At 44.9% G+C, this 20,162-nt stretch overlaps 1 protein-coding gene and 1 long non-coding RNA gene across 2 annotated transcripts in view; one reads left to right on the forward strand and one right to left on the reverse strand.

Moving 5' to 3' along the window:
• The window catches only part of LOC137546952 (uncharacterized), a 259,238-nt gene that overhangs the window by 235,498 nt on the left and 3,578 nt on the right, over positions 1 to 20,162 (forward strand). The gene's annotated exons all lie outside the window — the stretch shown is intronic.
• Positions 9,605 to 20,162, reverse strand: part of LOC137546949 (carbohydrate-responsive element-binding protein-like) — a 168,476-nt gene continuing 157,918 nt past the window's right edge. The window contains exons 16-17 of the mRNA XM_068270026.1: positions 17,454 to 17,583; positions 9,605 to 10,069 (exon numbers count right to left, since the gene is read on the reverse strand). Coding sequence (XP_068126127.1) covers positions 9,948 to 10,069; positions 17,454 to 17,583 — 252 coding nt within the window. The 3' untranslated portion in view covers positions 9,605 to 9,947. The remainder of the gene's footprint in view (positions 10,070 to 17,453; positions 17,584 to 20,162) is intronic.

The following is a 20,162-nucleotide window of genomic DNA, read 5'->3' on the forward strand; positions in this document are numbered from 1 at the left end:
GAGAAGATTGATTTCCAGTGGAAGATTCTTCTCATGTTAGGTTAGCACTGGGTGGGAAGCCGACATACAGCATGTTGGTGGGATGAAATTGTTCCCTGGGGTGGGTGTCTTAATCTGGGAGGGTTTTTTTTGCTGATAAATTAGCAGTGTAGGGCGATTCACCTATGCTATTGGTGGTGTCTTGACCGACGCTGAGACTTTGATCTCTACTGCGCAGTCTATTTGTCGCACCAATCAAGAACGGTATCTCCGCTGCCAGAGTGGTACTCTTCTTGGCATGTGTGACTGTCAGGGGAAGTAGAAGGCATTGTGTGGGTCCAAGTCAGATGTGAGGTTGAGACCACATCTATAGCATATTGGTGGGGTGGGAGGGTTCTCTTAGAAGGGTAGATTTTTTCCTGGAGTTTGTACTCCTTTCAACTAGTTAGGGCATACCTTTCAACTATTATAGGCTTTTAAATGGGTGGGGGGTAGGTTCCTTAGAGAAGATTGTGTTTTCCATTGGAAGATTCTTCTCTTGTTCAGTTAGCACGGGGTGGGTTGTGCCAACATATACTAGGTTGGTGGGATGAAGTAGTTCCCTGGGGAGGGTGTCTGTGTGATGTCACTTTTTGCTGTGACTAGGATCTCTGCTGCGCCTTCTGCTTATCACACAAATCAGTAAAACATCTCAGCAGCCAAGCTGCTACTGATGTGTGTGATGCCGGGGAGGTAGGAGACGCAGTTTAGCACCAAGTCTAACTGACGTTGACGCCACACATTGGGCCTGATTCACAAAGCGGTGCTAACTGTTAGCACTGGGTGAAAAGCCCTTTATCATGCCTATACTCAGTTTAGGCATGATAAGTTTAGGTGTGATGAGTTTAGGTGTGATAAGTTTAGGCATGATAAGTTTAGGTGTGATAAGTTTAGGCGTGATAAGTTTAAGCACCAACTGGGTTAGCACCGCAGTGCACAGCTGATCAAAAGTTTTGCTTCAGCAAAGTCTGGTGCACTTCGCATAGAGTTTAATGGCGCTGCTTTGCGTGCGCGACTTTGCACGTGATCTAAACTTATCTAAACTTAGCACGCCTAAACTTCTCATGCCTAAACTTATCACACCTAAACTTATCACACCTAAACTGGCTTTTCACCAGTGTGGTGCAATGGTTAGCACGCCTAAAGTCTCTAACAGGGGGTTAGCACCGCTTTGTGAATCGAGCCCATATAGTGAACCGGAGGTGCGGGTGGGGTCCCAGAGAAGATTGATTTCCAGTGGAAGATTCTTCTCATGTTAGGTTAGCACTGGGTGGGAAGCCGACATACAGCATGTTGGTGGGATGAAATTGTTCCCTGGGGATGGGTGTCTTAATCTGGGAGGGTTTTTTTGCTGATAAATCAGCAGTGTAGGGCCATTCACCCATGCTATTGGTGGTGTCTTGACTGAAGCTGAGACTTTGATCTCTACTACGCAGTCTATTTGTCGCACAAATCAAGTACGGTATCTCCGCTGCCAGAGTGGTACTCTTCTTGGTATGTGTGATTGTCAGGGGAAGTAGAAGGCGTCGTGTGGGTCCAAGTCAGATGTGAGGTTGAGACCACATCTATAGCATATTGGTGAGGTGGGAGGGTTCTCTTTAAAGGGTAGATTTTTTCCTGGAGTTTGTACTCCTTTCAACTAGTTAGGGCATACCTTTCAACTATTATAGGCTTTTAAATGGGTGGGGGGTAGGTTCCTTAGAGAAGATTGTGTTTTCCATTGGAAGTATCTTCTCTTGTTCAGTTAGCACGGGGTGGGTTGTGCCAACATATACTAGGTTGGTGGGATGAAGTAGTTCCCTGGGGAGGGTGTCTGTGTGATGTCACTTTTTGCTGTGACTAGGATCTCTGCTGCGCCTTCTGCTTATCACACAAATCAGTAAAACATCTCAGCAGCCAAGCTGCTACTGATGTGTGTGATGCCGGGGAGGTAGGAGACGCAGTTTAGCGCCAAGTCTAACTGAAGTTGACGCCACACATATAGTGCACCGGAGGTGCGGGTGGGGTCCCAGAGAAGATTGATTTCCAGTGGAAGTTTCTTCTCATGTTAGGTTAGCACTGGGTGGGAAGCCGACATACAACATGTTGGTGGGATGAAATTGTTCCCTGGGGAGGGTGTCTTAATCTGGGAGGGTTTTTTTGCTGATAAATCAGCAGTGTAGGGCCATTCACCTATGCTATTGGTGGTGTCTTGACCGAAGCTGAGACTTTGATCTCTACTGCGCAGTCTATTTGTCGCACAAATCAAGAACGGTATCTCCGCTGCCAGAGTGGTACTCTTCTTGGTATGTGTGATTGTCAGGGGAAGTAGAAGGCGTCGTGTGGGTACAAGTCAGATGTGAGGTTGAGACCACATCTATAGCATATTGGTGGGGTGGGAGGGTTCTCTTAGAAGGGTAGATTTTTTCCTGGAGTTTGTACTCCTTTCAACTATTTAGGGCATACCTTTTAACTATTATAGGCTTTTAAATGTGTGGGGGGTAGGTTCCTTAGAGAAGATTGTGTTTTCCATTGGAAGATTGTTCTCTTGTTCAGTTAGCATGGGGTGGGTTGTGCCAACCTATACTAGGTTGGTGGGATGAAGTAGTTCCCTGGGGAGGGTGTCTGTGTGATGTCACTTTTTGCTGTGACTAGGATCTCTGCTGCGCCTTCTGCTTATCACACAAATCAGTAAAACATCTCAGCAGCCAAGCTGCTACTGATGTGTGTGATGCCGGGGAGGTAGGAGACGCAGTTTAGTGCCAAGTCTAACTGAAGTTGACGCCACACATATAGTGAACCGGAGGTGCGGGTGGGGTCCCAGAGAGGATTGATTTCCAGTGGAAGACTCTTCTCATGTTAGGTTAGCACTGGGTGGGAAGCCGACATACAGCATGTTGGTGGGATGAAATTGTTCCCTGGGGAGGGTGTCTTAATCTGGGAGGGTTTTTTTTGCCGATAAATCAGCAGTGTAGGGCCATTCACCTATGCTATTGGTGGTGTCTTAACCGAAGCTGAGACTTTGATCTCTACTGCGCAGTCTATTTGTCGCACCAATCAAGAACGGTATCTCCGCTGCCAGAGTGGTACTCTTCTTGGTATGTGTGATTGTCAGGGGAAGTAGAAGGCGTTGTGTGGGTCCAAGTCATATGTGTGGTTGAGACCACATTTATAGTTTATTGGTGGGGTGGGAGGGTTCTCTTAGAAGGGTAGATTTTTTCCTGGAGTTTGTACTCCTTTCAACTAGTTAGGGCATACCTTTCAACTATTATAGGCTTTTATATGGGTGGGGGGTAGGTTCCTTAGAGAAGATTGTGTTTTCCATTGGCTGATTCTTCTCTTGTTCAGTTAGCACGGGGTGGGTTGTGCCAACATATACTAGGTTGGTGGGATGAAGTAGTTCCCTGGGGAGGGTGTCTGTGTGATGTCACTTTTTGCTGTGACTAGGATCTCTGCTGCGCCTTCTGCTTATCACACAAATCAGTAAAACATCTCAGCAGCCAAGCTGCTACTGATGTGTGTGATGCCGGGGAGGTAGGAGACGCAGTTAGGCGCCAAGTCTAACTGAAGTTGACGCCACACATATAGTGAACCGGAGGTGCAGATGGGGTCCCAGAGAAGATTGATTTCCAGTGGAAGATTCTTCTCATGTTAGGTTAGCACTGGGTGGGAAGCCGACATACAACATGTTGGTGGGATGAAATTGTTCCCTGGGGAGGGTGTCTTAATCTGGGAGGGTTTTTTGCTGATAAATCAGCAGTGTAGGGCCATTCACCTATTCTATTGGTGGTGTCTTGACCGACGCTGAGACTTTGATCTCTACTGCGCAGTCTATTTGTCGCACCAATCAAGAACGGTATCTCCGCTGCCAGAGTGGTACTCTTCTTGGTATGTGTGATTGTCAGGGGAAGTAGAAGGCGTTGTGTGGGTCCAAGTCAGATGTGAGGTTGAGACCACACATCTATAGCATATTGGTGGGGTGGGAGGGTTCTCTTAGAAGGGTAGATTTTTTTCCTGGAGTTTGTACTCCTTTCAACTATTTAGGGCATACCTTTCAACTATTATAGGCTTTTATATGGGTGGAGGGTAGGTTCCTTAGAGAAGATTGTGTTTTCCATTGGAAGATTCTTCTCTTGTTCAGTTAGCACGGGGTGGGTTGTGCCAACATATACTAGGTTGGTGGGATGAAGTAGTTCCCTGGGGAGGGTGTCTGTGTGATGTCACTTTTTGCTGTGACTAGGATCTCTGCTGCGCCTTCTGCTTATCACACAAATCAGTAAAACATCTCAGAAGCCAAGCTGCTACTGATGTGTGTGATGCCGGGGAGGTAGGAGACGCAGTTTAGCGCCAAGTCTAACTGAAGTTGACGCCACACATATAGTGAACCGGAGGTGTGGGTGGGGTCCCAGAGAAGATTGATTTCCAGTGGAAGATTCTTCTCATGTTAGGTTAGCACTGGGTGGGAAGCCGACATACAGCATGTTGGTGGGATGAAATTGTTCCCTGGAGAGGGTGTCTCTCTAGCATTTACTTCCTGTGGCCGAAATTTGAATAACTTGGAAGTGTATTGAAAAAATATGCTTCCGTGCATGCGTGCCTCAACACGAAGGTAAAAAAAACAAAACAGTGTTACCATAGACTTAGACTGTGTTACCATAGACTTACATGACTTCTGGTTCTCCGCACGTTGCTCCGCACATTACCCGACAACAAGCAAATGACTCTTGCGTTGAATCGGGCACTTCCAGCGGAACACATCGCACTGCTCTAGGTATCAAATGCCCCATAGATTTTAGCGTAGTGATGGCTCCAGTGTGAAAAGGGCCTGAGGGTTCTTTTATACTTTTGTGCTGTGGTAGCGGTGTGGTTTGGAAGAATCGCACCGCAGCCAAAAAGTCGCACTGCGAGTTATAGGTGCAGTGTGACCAAAGAAAAAAAAATAACACGTGACTTTGGTGCACTTTCGGGAGTAGCTGGGTGCTGAACTGCAGGTTCTGCATTACTTTTGCCCGGAGCATTGCCACACTATCCCACTGCAGGAAGGTGTGTCATGTCTCATTGACTGTAATGGCCACTGTGATGAGCTGCAATGGGGGAGAGTACCGTGACTTGACATGGTCAGTGGAAAAGGGGCCTGAACAGAACACCCCATAAAATAACCCGACATAAGCCTGAAAACAATATAAATTACTTACTTCTGTAATGCTGGATTCACTTTAGTCTGTGCATTTTTCTGCATGAGTTTTGTGATAGTGCTGCAATTGCTGTAAGGGTCCATGCGGGTGATTTCGGCAAAACGCTCAAACACTAGTGCTTTTGAAAGCTAGTGTAGTTAATCCCTATGGGCCCATTCTTACTTGGGCGATTTGCGCTAATCGGGGCAAATTGCTCAAAATCGCCTAACACAAACGCGTCGCCTGCACCATTTTTAGGCGATTTCCCAGCGATCGCGTTTCAGTGCTATAGAAGCGTTTGCGGAAAAATCGCCGCAGTGTTCAGTGATTTTTCTGCTGAAAAATCACTCATGCAAGGCGTTTTGCGCTTTCAAGTGTGAATGGGCCCTTAGTTGTTTTTGTGTTTGTGAAAAACGCATTCAAGTGTAAACTGGCCCATTGATTAACCACTTAGCAACTTCTGCCACGCTTTTCTATGTCCTTGTTTACAAACACCTATAAAAACATGTAAATATTTGGTTCTGTTTTCTATTTTTAGAAAACGGAGTACGTATAGCACCATCTTGTGGCCAAAAAGTGAAACTACTTCCAAATACACCATTATTCACTTACCATAGAAAAAATAAATACTTTTTCATTATTTTTGAAACTCCTTCACCCCTAACCCAAAATAAAATATTATCGCCATACTTTGTACTAGGGACACAATTTAAACATTGTAATAACTGGGACAAATGGGCAAATAAAATGTGTCTGTTTTATCTACAATAGCACATTTTATTTTTAAACTACAATGGCTGAAAGCTGAGAAATGGTGATTTTTTTTCCTGTCAAATCCATATAAAATAATATAATTCTTAGCATAAAGTACTGCCCAAAGGAAGCCTAGTTTTTCTCGCAAAAAATAATGTATAGATCATTTCAGTGTGATAATTAGTGATAAAGTTATTACCGAATGAATGGGAAGAACTTTTGAAGGGGAAAAAAACTGTGGTAGAGAAGTGGTTAACATTGGTTCTCAGTTTTCTTTTGCTGAAAAATAAATTGTGAATCCAGCCTCATGCCTCTATGATAGAAAAAGGGTGCATTCACACTGCATCTGTTGCGTTGCATAACAATTCTCTGCATATCTCTGCAATGTAATGCATCATGCTATTCAAACTCTCAAACCAAATAAAACCTGCCCCCCCCCCCCCCCTTCCCCATAAAAACCCTAAACCTCCCCCTCCAGGATAAAAAAATGTTTCCGTGTCCACATGCACTACCTTATAGCCTCTCCCCTCCCACTCCCTAAAGCCAGCAGAGCGCACGTTACCTGTCATTGGATCTATCAGCACCTCCTCTTTACGCTTCTGTTCAGCAGTGCCGTACAGTGTAATGACTGATATTTATCTTTGCAAAAGAATGTTTCTCCTCCGAATGTCCAGTGTTAACAAGCTGTGTGTTTATAACATTGTGTTACTATACAGGTTAGTCTGAAGTAGGCTTATTAGCTAAAAGTGTATTTTTTATTTACCTCTAAGTTAGCCAATAAATGGTATCATTCTGATTCAAAACTTCTTGCTTTTACTGATGGCTAACACAGTACAACACTCTACTCCTTTTGATGTAAGTATGTAACTTTTTTTTAGAAGCCCCTCTACACTTGCCTTGCAAGTGTGCATTGCGTTAACCTGTTTTGCCGCAGTGTAACGCAACGCCTATGCAAGGCAATGGGGCCTAGCACACTTACCGTGTTGCTTCAGAAGTTCCCAATTGGCCACTGACTTGCCGCAAAGTCAAAGCACATTACCGTCTGACTTGCACACCAACACAGCAGTGGCGGAATGCCTTTAAGTCCAATGGATGACGCAGACATTTTTAAATTAGTTGGCGGTACGGCGTGCATGCATAGAGCGACCTGAATACGACGGGAAACCCTGTCTAGCAGGGAATACGTCAAGTGGCAAGGGGCGTGTCAGTGCACTCTGCTGCAGGGTCATACGAATGCAGTTTTTTGCGTTGCAGTGCGATGCAATGGGACGGAGCATCTCACTGCAATGCTATTGCCAGCTGTAAAACTGTCCTTAAAGTTACAGGCGTACTTTAAAATAAAAGACACACTTGTGTGAGTGCAAGGAACTAATCACTATCATTTTAAACCAGAGACTTTAATACTCTTTGGGCCAATTTTATTAAGGCATTTCCAGAGACCTCAGAGCATCTCCATATTATAAGTGATTCAGCAAAACATTTAATGAACTGAATTCATTAAAATACTCTTCAGCAGTCAGGATTTGTCACCCTCACCTGGATCATATCAGATCATAGTCAAGGTTCCTGAGATATACGTAGACTAATGATTATAAAGTTGTGATTACTCGCAGAATGCGCAGCAAAAGGTTTTTTGTTTTGTTTTGTAATAATCTTTGGATAGCCTGGATTTATTTTTTTAAAAAGGCACTCACTGCGGGTACCTGCATAAGACTGCAATCACTCAACTACTAATTTACTTGCCTTTCAGCAGCCACTACTATAGTTCAGTATGATCCAGGCAAAGGCTACAATCGACCACCTTATAGCAGACATTTGTAAGGAGCAGTTCACACCAACGTTTACTGCCAGCCACGGCACCTGTTGTTAAAGTCCTGCCCAAAGTTGAAAGGGCGGTGCCTCTACTGGCAGCCGTGTTCTGATCCCAAATTTTCATTTCAGACGACCCAGAAAGCAACATGCTCTTTCCAGGGTCTCTGTGTCCTCCTGTATGAAGTGCCAGATTTCTGGTAAGAGCACAAAGGTCCAGGCCTTGGGTGGCTGCAGGCCAAAGGGGCACCTGGACATGAAAGAGGGGTTGCTGCTTATGAAAGGAGAGGCTGAAAATGGGGAGCAATGCATTAAAAAAGAAAACTGATGGTCAAGGGAGCTGTTCCTGAAATAAAGGGGTGGCTGTACATGGATGATACACATGGAAGAGGGGCTGCACACAGAATGGGAGGGCAGCACAAGAAAGGGGAATTGCATACTTGGTGTAGGGGCATAAAAAGTATAAATCTGGCCGGGCCTGCGGGGATGAAAAATGCCGTAAGATGACAAATGCTTTTCTGCATGCATGCAGAGGCCGTGTGAATCGGCTCGAAGAACTCCAGGTTTGCTGAACCATTTGTGACGTACCCTCTAGAGGTGCTTCAAGATCTCTGGAGACATCTTAGTAAATGAGCCCTTTGAGGCATTGACCAAGAACAAGGTGAATAATCTTGATTCTACTCAATGCATACAAGTTTCAGGTGTGTGTCCTAAACACTACTGAAGGCAAACAGTCAGCCTGGCAGCCAGGAATCTGGCATATCGTAGAGAACAGATTCCATACTTTTCTCACTTAGGCCTGGGGCCCACTCCAGATCGCTAATCATTGTAGCAAATGCTAAGTGTTTGTTTTTCTAGGGTTTGCTACAGTGATTTCCAGTGTGATTTGTGTGACGATAGGAAGCACTGTACAATCTACTGATGGCGATTGTACAGTGCTTCCAATGTGCATTCATTTTTCTTTTGTATGCTGCTAAATAAAGTTTAAACTACTTGCTGGATCTCCCAATATTCATTTCTGCTGGCATCAAGGCCCTAGCCCCGCCCCCTAGCACAAGAGATCATATGAGCTCCTCGATCTCCAAATAGAGATGCACCAATAGAAATGTGTATCGAGAGATGGAACAAGTACTTTAAATTTCATTTACACAAGAAAATGGCCCAACAAAGTCGCTGCTAAATTGCTTTTCCAAAGCAATTCAGGCCCTCGGGTTTCCTTACAAGCCGTAGTTCAGGTACCAATGTTGTTCTTAGACCTGTATATGTACAGCTGAGCACAGTGCATGAGGCAATTCTTTGCTGCTGTATACCTGCACCATGTGTCAAACACAGGCATGCATGTGGTTACAAATGCTGCTACCGGACTGCATTCAATGGAAGCCAGAAGTCAATGGGCGTTAAGCGTTGTGTTCAGCCATCTTTGGGTGTGTCCATCTAACATTTTGGGGGGGTCGTGAGGCGAGTCACAAGGACGTTTCCCAAAACATTTCATGCTGAAAACAATTGGAAATCAGCCTGAGGTTTATGGTGGCCAGCGGATCTCTCTTCGATCAGAGAGAGATCTGTCTTTTGGGCGCCAGATGTATGGGAAGCTTTACATTAATTTTAATTATACCACCATACTACCCCCACGGCTTCCAAGATCTTCCACACAGACAGAATTTTGACTGTCAATCACCTTCAGTACGCCAAAAAGAAAACTATTGGATGACTAACTTAATGGTGACTCCCAAGTATGAGGCTTCAAGTGCACCTGTTTTGTGGATTCATGCTAAAATGACAACTCCTACAGCAATCCATCAATTGTGTATATTCCTTATTACTTGTGTTGGTGTGTCATAACAGCAACACAACTGAAGTCTCAAAAGGTGTGTAAATCACAGACCAAAGTTTATTTCTTTGTTGAATGTTGTTGTAAAAAAGACTGTAATCTACAGTATATAATACTCTGGCAACAGTTTAGTGAGTTGAACAGACAACATAAAACTCAACAACTGAATGGACAATCATCAAATACAGACATGGAAAACTAGAACAATTTTTAACACTGGGTATATAAAGCAAGAATAGGGAAAGAAAACACTGGCTCACAGAGCTCACAATTGCATTTACAGAGCGCAGGCACTTTGTGACTCTTGAGATTATGTTGGCGATGTCCCAGAGCTCCTTACTAAGGCCACCATAGGAAGTCCAGATGGATGATGTTTGGCTTTTCTAGTAGAAGGTATCTCCAATCTCCCCTCTCGTGACTGCTTGCATGGCCTGCTCTGGTATCAGTGATGGATCAGTCAGAATGGACGTAGAGGTGCTAAGCTGGCATAAAGCACTTAATACCGCTGAAATAATACAAAAAAGGTATCAGTAGTTATTCAAGAAGAGTACTAGATGTAATACCATTCTACATGAACTATATTGTGTAAATACAAAAACACCCCTAAAGGATTGCTTTGTGATTTACTCAATAGTGTAGGTTTTTACATTATTTCCTTTGCATCATTGGGTCCACAACCTGTTAACCTTGCTGCAATCAATTACATCTTTGAAGACAATATAACTATATGATTTGGCACTGTTCACTAGTCTGTAGGACTCAGCTGACACTTTTGACCGATGTAAAGGTAAACTCTTGAAGGTCTGGCCAATTGCTTTTGTCTCCTCCTCACCTAATGTCTTACAATGCTTGCAATGGCAGGGTTCTCCCTTAGTGTTTCCTATTTCTGTTGTTCTTTATTAAATTAACATGTACCAGCATTGCTGATATTTGAAACCATACATAAACTGTGTATATATTTTGTACTTGTGTTACTGGATATCCTCATTGTACTGTTGTTGAACTACAGCACTATGAAAGATGCTGGCTGTAACGATCGGTGTCAGCACACAGAGAGAATCTGATTATTGGCGATCTGCAGTATCGCCAAGAATGCAGATATATACCCGATTGTTGGCGATCTGCAGAATCACCGATAATACGGATATATTGCTAACCTCTGGACACCCAGCAAAAGAAACACAATAAAGACAGTAAATTCACAGAAGTGTGGAAATATCCACCTCACGGCAATTCCTCAGAGGTGTGGTTACCTCTGAATGGAAACCCCGTGAGTGAGATCCTCTTAACCAGGCAGAGAGAGGAATCTCGACCCCTAGCAGTAATCGTCTGCTTGGGGCAGGCGTCTCGGAGAGGCAAGCCTCAGAGATAACCCTCCAGTGGGAGACGTTCCACTGAAGGGAGAAAGGTCAGACAGGCAAGGGTTTGGCAACAGAGATGGCGACAGCAGTACAGGAGCGGAAGGCAGAAGAGTAATAGGTAATCAGGCAGAGGTCGGCAACAAGGATCAGATAGGCAGAGGTACAATAGCGGAGAGAGAGAGAGTAGTCAAGGATAGCCGGAGTCAAAACACAGATATAATATCAAATACAATCCTAACTAAGGTGCGAAATCCTTAGTATCAACACCAGGGCACTGAGCTAAGGTCTGAGCGCTAACACAGAAGTGCATTCACGACAGCAGACAACTTGCTACTGACTAGCAAGTCCTACTTGTAGCAAATGAGCTGCCCTGCGCCGCCCCAGAGCCCCAGCCAATCCCCAGTGGAGATGGAGTCAGCTGACTAGCCTGGTCAGCTGACTCCCCGTCTCGAGGCATAAAGATCCTGCCTCCTTGCGCGCGCGTGCGTGCGTTATGCGACGGGTGAGTACCGGCGACAGGGACCCCACAGACGGCAACTGCACGGCGGAGTCCGCCGAGCATACGGACTCCGCCGACCGCACAGCCCCGCTCGGCGACACGCCGGCGGTGAGAGTCCAGGAAGCGGAGCCCGCTGTCTCATGCCTGCTGGCAGCGGGTCCGCTATCCCTCATATTGACGCTATATAAATAAATAATAATAATAAAGTCTGTATTACAGATCTTTTTCCTCTTTCTACACAAGTAACAGTTACACTCTACCTGGTGGAGACACATTCAAAGGCATTGTTGAAATACTGTAGAATTTATAGGCCATATTCACAAAAGTTCAGTAAAGTTGCCGTGGGCACAGAATGCACAGTATTTTTTTCTGTCGCTTACGCTGACAAGGCAGAGTGTGTCGCGCAGTTCACATCACCTGGGTTACGTAGGCTGTTTGAGTAATGCACGCTATCAGCGCCACATAATACGTTGGTGCTTTATAAATCAATAATAATTACAATAATAATATGCAAGTATTATAATGTGCATTACCCTAGCAATGCTGGCATTACCTAGGTAACACGGGTCATGCTGAACTTCACCATATGAACACCTAACAATTTTAGTGATATCTCAAGCCATACATCAGCTGTATGTATTTGTACTTGTATTACAGGATGTCATGACTGTACAGTGTCTTTAAATTCTCATCTATATATGTTCCCCGATTTTTGTGTTGTACTTTGTACAATGCTACGGAAGATGTTGGTGCTTTATAAATAAAAACTATAATATTAATGCATATCAACATACGTATGGTAAAATTGCTGTATGATCTCTGTGTGCCCCCCAGAAGTTTGAGGGTATGTGAAATGTTTGAGGACCCCTGGATTAGGTTATAGTTAGGTTCAACATTATCGGTAAATTTATCGATAATGTAATACCGCAATTAAATTGTTATTTACCGTTTTTGTTATCATTGTTGATATTTAACGTTGCGCTTAAATTAGCTCGCATTTTTTTCAAATGTATGCTTAGCACATTACGTAAGGGACATAACAGTACTTTGTCCCTTTCCACATAATTTTCACACCAAAGAAATTGATCAACTGGTGGGAGGATGTGCAAAAAAAAAAAAAGATTAAAAAGGATACCTCAAAAAATAGAACAGAGCGGCTGGGCACATCCAGTAAAAAATGCCACTTTATTAGAAATCACTTAAAAAGTTCCACAATACTACAGCAACAGAACGCTGGGAGAGAGAGCAGGACAAGCATGTAGGAAGTCGACAGCTGTTTCGCACTCTCACAAGGAGTTCTTCATCAGAACAAACGAGCCCCCCAAAAAGACAGTGGGTAGGTTTTGATGATGTGGTGAGCTCCACCACTTTTAGCGCTATGAGCCCGATTGGCCTGCATACTGACAGCCTATTGGTTGGCCGGGTCAGTGACAACTTCCGGTTTCCAGCTCTTGAAACGCATCGGTGTCCTGGAAGTGCCGGCACGGTGGTTCTGGACGTGCTGCAATGTCGTTCTGCCTTATCTTTCATGCTTATCGAGTGAGTACACTATTTAAAGGGTATGTTTGGGGGGGCTCATTTGTCCTGATGAAGCACTCCTTGTGAGAGTGCGAAACAGCTGTCGACTTCCTACATGCTTGTCCCGCTCTTTCTCCCAGCGGTCTGTTGCTGTAGTATTGTGGAACTTTATAAGCGATTTCTAATAAAGTGGCATTTTTTACTAGATGTGCCCAGCCGCTCTCTTCTATTTCTTGAGGTATGTTGGAACTTGCAAGGGCTTAGAGCACTCCAGAGAGCCGTGTCTACTGTCCCTGTGCACCATCCTCCTACTTGGATTAAAAAGGATAGGTGTTTTTTTTTCATTACCTCTCCTGAAAAAGCCAATTGTATAGCAGTATAACACATTCTGATTTCACAATAGTAGACAATGCATTACGCAGGTGCTTTCCTGCTCTTTGAGAGGCGTCTGTTCCATGTCCCCACAGCCACCAGGCACAATCTTTATTGACCTACGGAAGCAGGAAAGCACCTGCTTGTCTACTATTGTGCAGCAAAAATTTCTTCCTATACGATTGGCTTTTTCATCAGGAGAGGTAAGCCAACCACCTATTCTTATTAATCAGTTTTTATAACGCCTCCTCCCACCAGTTGTTACTGTTTACACCTTTATTGAAAAGTTGTAATTGTAGTTTTCTCCCAGTGGGGACTGGAGTTGTATGTTTACTGGTAATCTCCCTCCATCAAGGAGTCTACATCCCAGAGAGCAACCACTGAGGGGCAGTTACCACAACCAAGCAGGAACGGGATTCTCTTGTAGGATACATTAGTGGTTGCATCTGAGAGCAACCCAAAAAGTGTGAGCAACTTTTTATAAGGTGTTACATAACAGTTCACACCATTGGCTCCTAGTCTGTGTTTTTCCTGCTTCCTGGATATCCTGGTTTACCCACTAAGCTGATTTATGTATGATGGCTGTTTTAACAATATTATGAAAATGAAAGGCCAGCAATATACAAAGTGTAACCCGAGATATCATGCATGGGCAGCACAGTGGAGAAATGGTCAGCAAAGTGATTAGCATTCTCCCCCTGTAGCACTAGAATCTCAGGTGTCAGTCCAGGGCACTGTCTGCATGGAATGTGTGTTTCCAGTGGCATAGCAATGGGGGTGCAGAGGTTGCAACCGCATTGGGGCCCTTGGGCTAGAGGGGCCCTCCCTCAACTGCAGTATTCACTCTTTATTGGTCCTGTGCTCATAATAATCACTTCTATAGATACTTTGGATAGTGGCAATCATTAACCTTTTCGGGACCAGCCACCTACCCCCCCTTAAGGACCAGGCATTTTGCGCGGGAAGGGGGTGCGCGCGTTTGGGGGGGTCAGGCGGCCGGATCCCGTGTGTGGCTGGCTAGAGTGGTGTCCCCCATGGTGGCCTGTGCCTCCCCCTTCTGCCCGCAGCCTTCACTTACCTTCCAGGCTCAAGCGATGAGCCGCACGGGACCCTCTTCTCCGGCCGGCATCTCCGTTCTGTCTGACGAGCAGCTCCGGGTCGCGGCTTGATGACGTCATCAAGCCGGGACCCGGCGCTGACGTCAGATGAAGCGGAGATGCCGGCCAGAGCAGAGGGGGGCGCCGATCGTCGCTGGAACGGCAGGGAGGTGAGTGGATCCTCTTCTTTCCCCCCCTGCCGCCGCAGCTGTCAAACAGATCACTACGATCCGACGGCGATCGTAGTGATCGTGTGATCAGCAGCCATACGCGATGGCTGCTGATCACTCGGGGGAGATGTCGGCTGTCATATGACAGCTTAATCTCCCCCTCCGGGTGCGCACGATCGCGTCGGGAGCGGAAATTGTGGGCCGGCGTAGATCCTACGCCGCATCAGGCTAGAACAGCCACAAGTGCGGCGTAGGATCTCATTCACATGGTCCCGAAAAGGTTAAAGAGAATCTGTATTGTTAAAATCGCACAAAAGTAAACATACCAGTGCGTAAACAAAACAGTTTTAAAAAGTTTGTTTATAAACAAACAAAATGGCCACCAAAACAGGAAGTAGGTTGATGTACAGTATGTCCACACATAGAAAATACATCCATACACAAGCAGGCTGTATACAGCCTTCCTTTTGAATCTCAAGAGATCATTTGTGTGTTTCTTTCCCCTTGTTCTCATGCACTGAAGTTTCAGGCTGCTCGTTTCTTCCTGCAAACAGCTTTGCCCTTGTCTGTAATTCTTCAGTATGTGAAAGCCCAGCCAGCTCAGAGGATGATTTATCCAGCTTGTAAAAGATAAGAGAGCAGAGAGAAGCTGCCCTAATCTAAATAATACACAGGCAGTGTGCATAGAGGGGCCTGGAAGGGGGAGTTCATAGCAGAACCACAACACTGAAGAACTTGGCAGCCTTCCAGACACAGGCTGACAAGTCTGACAGGGGAAAGATACATTGATTTATTACAGAGACTGTGATAGTAGAAAGTCCAGAACAGATTAGAATAGCTTTTGGAACTTGTAGGATAATAAAAAACAGGATGCAATTTTTGTTACGGAGTCTCTTTAAGAAACTGTTCTCCACTCCCTTCTTGTACCTCAAATACTGTAGTTGCCAGTGGCAGGTTTTGGTGCGTGTATCAATTGTTATGTATAGAGTGCTTGGGGGGCCACAATGTAGAACTTTGCATTGCGGCCCACAGCTCCTTAGCTACGCCACTGTGCGTTTCCTCTCTGTGTTTGCAGGGATTTACACTAGTCACAGCCCAAAAATCAAACTGGTAGGTAATCGTTTTTCACCAAAAATTGGGCCTAGAATGTGGCAACATAACTTAGATCATGAGTCAGCTAGTGATGTGAACTGATAAGTGTACTCAATAAATGTTGTTGTGGGAATTTCAGAACAAAAACAATAACAGTCAGCAAATGCAGTCCAATATACTGGATCACTTCAAGGGGCTCAACACCTGGTCATGAAGTGAGTAGACCCTATAGTACAAGATAAAGTTTGTGGCACTATACGCCACTGTATATAAACGAAAAGCTTTTTCAAATGGTCTAAAATTATCATAATACCTGGATGTAACAGTAAAGCACAGGAGGGTGTCTGTGCTGATCCCCCCCCCCTCCCCCACACACACACCTGATGGGGTGTAGCCAGCCCTGGCCAGCTATAGATACAATAAATTCCAAGTTTGTCCAGATAAGCGTTAATCGAACATACAAAGTGGGGTGTATCAAAGAGAGACAGGTGGTCGGAATATTTGCTTGTGATTTGCAAATAAGTGTATCAAAATAACTGATGGCACAGAGAGTCTCTCATATGCCACCGAACACATGCAGTCTGCAAGCAACGGCCCTGCCAGATAGTCATTTTAGACCATTTGAATAAACGCTTAGATTTTATACAGTGGCATATAGTGCCACAGACTTCTCTTGTAATACATGGTCCAGTCATCTCATTCATGACCACGTGTTGAATTGTACTGCTCCCTGTACAAACTGTCGGCTGTGTTGCACCACTTGAAGGAACTTCAGCATCGAGGACTCCCTTACTTGTTCTAGTTTCACATGCAACAGTCTTCAATGACTATTTCAGGGGGTGAAATGTTGCATAACGTGCATTGCTGTTTTAATTAATTGTTAATGAAAGCCTTAAATGGTGCATGTCTTAACATGTGTATTACTATGTGATGCACATATTCAGTACCTTACTGACTTTTATGTTCAATACTTCAGTAGTTGCACTGTAAACTGCTTCTCAATGCATTAAATTACACGTACTGATGTTCTCTCCCATCTACTCATCATGGTGTGCCTGTGTCCAAGAGTAAGGCCTGGTTCACATTAGCGTTCGCTGTCCGGATTCGCCTGATCAGATCCGGACCGTATACTGTACAAACGGAACGTACGTTCCGCATAGCAAAGCAAAGTCTATGCGGACGTTCACATGCGTACGTTCTGTACAGAACGGAGCTGGATCGGATCCGGACACTTTTCCAACATGCGCTATTTTTCAGGTCCGGATCATCCGGCCAACGCACCCGGACCGGAGCCTGACTGCACCATCCGGAAATGGAAACCAATGGGGAACGGAAAGCACAGAACACACTGGATACAAACACCTGACGTTCTACCCCACTTCCTATGCGTATTCTAGCGGCCATTTCGGATGGGGACACATGGGCCCAGCATTCCTGGAGTGGAACAGCAGTGACTAACGTGCTGGAGCTGTTTGGCAGTATGTCGGAGGTGGAGGTGAGGCCTACACCGCGGAGGACCTGATTTTACAGGTGCACCAGGTGCACCTTCTGCTGACCCCAACAATTTTAATAGTTTTATCGCTATTTTTACAACACGGATCCGGATGGCAGCCTGATGCATTCCTGATGCAATCGGACCGGATCGGAGCCGTACGGTTCCGATCCGGATCCGGTCCTGATCCGATCCGGTCCATTTGCATGCCAAAACGAAAGTGTGAATGGGGCCTAACTCTGCACCAACATACATGCTTTGGTAACCCATTCTTCACCATATACTCACTTGGTCTCAGTGCAGGTAGGGAGCAATGCTGGTCCAGCCATTCCAGAGAGGTTTCTCTAAGATCTGTCATACTTGTTGTGGACACCATACGATTAAATGAGTTGAACAAAGGATGGATAAGGAGGCTGAACTATTGCTATGTTAAGGGAAAAGTACTTAAAAATATTTTCATTTTTATAAGTTTATCTTCAATGAACCACCAATGAATGTACTAATATCATAGATATGGTCTGTAAGTCAGAAATGATTGTGATCACTGTCAGTCAGTATATTGTGCACCATGTCAGTCAGTATGCTGTGCATCATGTCAGTCAGCACAGGTGTTGTTTTATTGGTCTTGCATCACACTAGGTTGTATACTGAACCCGGGTTCTCCCCCTGTTGGGCTCAATATTGAGCCTACTGTGGAAACACCTCTCAACGGGTAACAGTAATCCCCGCCACCAGAAATTCGTGCCTCCATGTGCAAGAAAAAAAGATCAGCAATCTTCCACTTCAGCAAAACAACACATGAGCACCGATGATGTGGCCATTTAATCCACTTGTCATAAAAGATACAGTGGGTTGCAAAAGTACTCGGCCCCCTTGAAGTTTTCCACATTTTGTCATATTACTGCCACAAACATAAATCAATTTTATTGTAATTACACATGAAAGACCAACACAAAGTGGTGTATACATGAGAAGTGGAACGAAAATCATACATGATTCCAAACATTTTTTACAAATAAATAACTGCAAAGTGGTGTGTGCATAATTATTCGGCCCCCTTTGGTCTGAGTGTAGTCAGTTGCCTATAGACATTGCCTGATGAGTGCTAATGACTAAATAGAGTGCGCCTGTGTGTAATCTAATGTCAGTACAAATACAGCTGCTCTGTGAGGGCCTCAGAGGTTGTCTAAGAGAATATTGGGAGCAAAAACACTGTGAAGTCCAAAGAACACACAAGACAGGTCAGGGATCAAGTTATTGAAAAATTTAAAGCAGGCTTAGGCTACAAAAAGATTTCCAAAGCCTTGAACATCCCACGGAGCACTGTTCAAGCGATCATTCAGAAATGGAAGGAGTATTGCACAACTGTAAACCTACCAAGACAAGGCCATCCACCTAAACTCACAGGCCGAACAAAGAGAGCGCTGATCAGAAATGCAGTCAAGAGGCCCATGGTGACTCTGGATGAGCTGCAGAGATCTACAGCTCAGGTGGGAGACTCTGTCCATAGGACAACTATTAGTCATGCACTGTACAAAGTTGGCCTTTATGGAAGACTGGCAAGAAGAAAGGCATTGTTAACAGAAAGCATAACAAGTCCCATTTGCAGTTTGCCACAAGCCATGTGTGGGACACAGCAACCATGTGGAAGAAGGTGCTCTGGTCAGATGAGACCAAAATTGAACTTTTTGGCCAAAATGCAAAAGGCTATGTGTGGCGGAAAACTAACACTGAACATCACTCTGAACACACAATCCCCACTGTCAAATATGGTGGTGGCAGCATCATGCTCGGGGGTGCATCTCTTCAGCAGGGACAGGGAAGCTGGTCAGAGTTGATGGGAAGATGGATGGAGCCAAATACAGGGCAATCTTGGAAGAAAACCTCTTGGAGTCTGCAAAAGACTTGAGACTGGGGCGGAGGTTCACCTTCCAGCAGGACATTGGCCTCAATTCACTAAGCTTAACTCCTGTGTTTAATAACTCTTCTGAGCGGTTTTACAGTTATCGCCATGGTGATATAATTGTGATAACTGTAAAACAGCTCAGAAGAGTTATTAAAGACAGGAGTTAAGCTTAGTGAATTGAGGCCAATGACCCTAAACATAAAGCCAGGGCAACAATGGAATGGTTTAAAACAAAACATATCTATGTGTTAGAATGGCCCAGTCAAAGTCCAGATCTAAATCCAATCGAGAATCTGTGGCAAGATCTGAAAACTGCTGTTCACAAATGCTGTCCATCTAATCTGACTGAGCTGGAGCTGTTTTGCAAAGAAGAATGGGCAAGGATTTCAGTCTCTAGATGTGCAAAGCTGGTAGAGACATACCCTAAAAGACTGGCAGCTGTAATTGCAGCAAAAGGTGGTTCTACAAAGTATTGACTCAGGGGGCTGAATAATTACGCACACCCCACTTTGCAGTTATGTATTTGTAAAAAATGTTTGGAATCATGTATGATTTTCGTTCCACTTCTCACATGTACACCACTTTGTATTGGTCTTTCATGTGAAATTCCAATAAAATTGATGCATGTTTGTGGCAGTAATGTGACAAAATGTGGAAAACTTCAAGGGGGCCGAATACTTTTGCAACCCACTGTATGTAGACAGCAATACAGTTCACATGAAGGAAATGCGATACTTCACCAGTCTGATGACCCACACACAGTTAGCTCACGGATGATCCAACAATTGTTTCACACCTCACTGGTGCTTGTTCACGGATGCTGTGGCTTACATGGCGGCTATGTGAAAACACGCCACAGTATATTCAAGCAGTGTATAAGTACACGCCTCTGTTCAGCCTTCTCCCCTCATTGGTCCAGTTGCAGGAAGTGCCGCCCTTCCTCTCTGCTGACGGGCTGCGCTGCCTCAGAGCGCACTGACGTCACCACGGAGAGCGACTGGAACCCACAAGCCCTAAAGCGAAGAGACCTTACCAAGGTAACGGGCAGAAACGGCCCGATTGGTGTGTGCCACGCAATCCCCCACGAAATT

This window comes from Hyperolius riggenbachi, chromosome 2, assembly GCF_040937935.1.
Source record: "Hyperolius riggenbachi isolate aHypRig1 chromosome 2, aHypRig1.pri, whole genome shotgun sequence".
NCBI lineage: Eukaryota > Metazoa > Chordata > Amphibia > Anura > Hyperoliidae > Hyperolius > Hyperolius riggenbachi.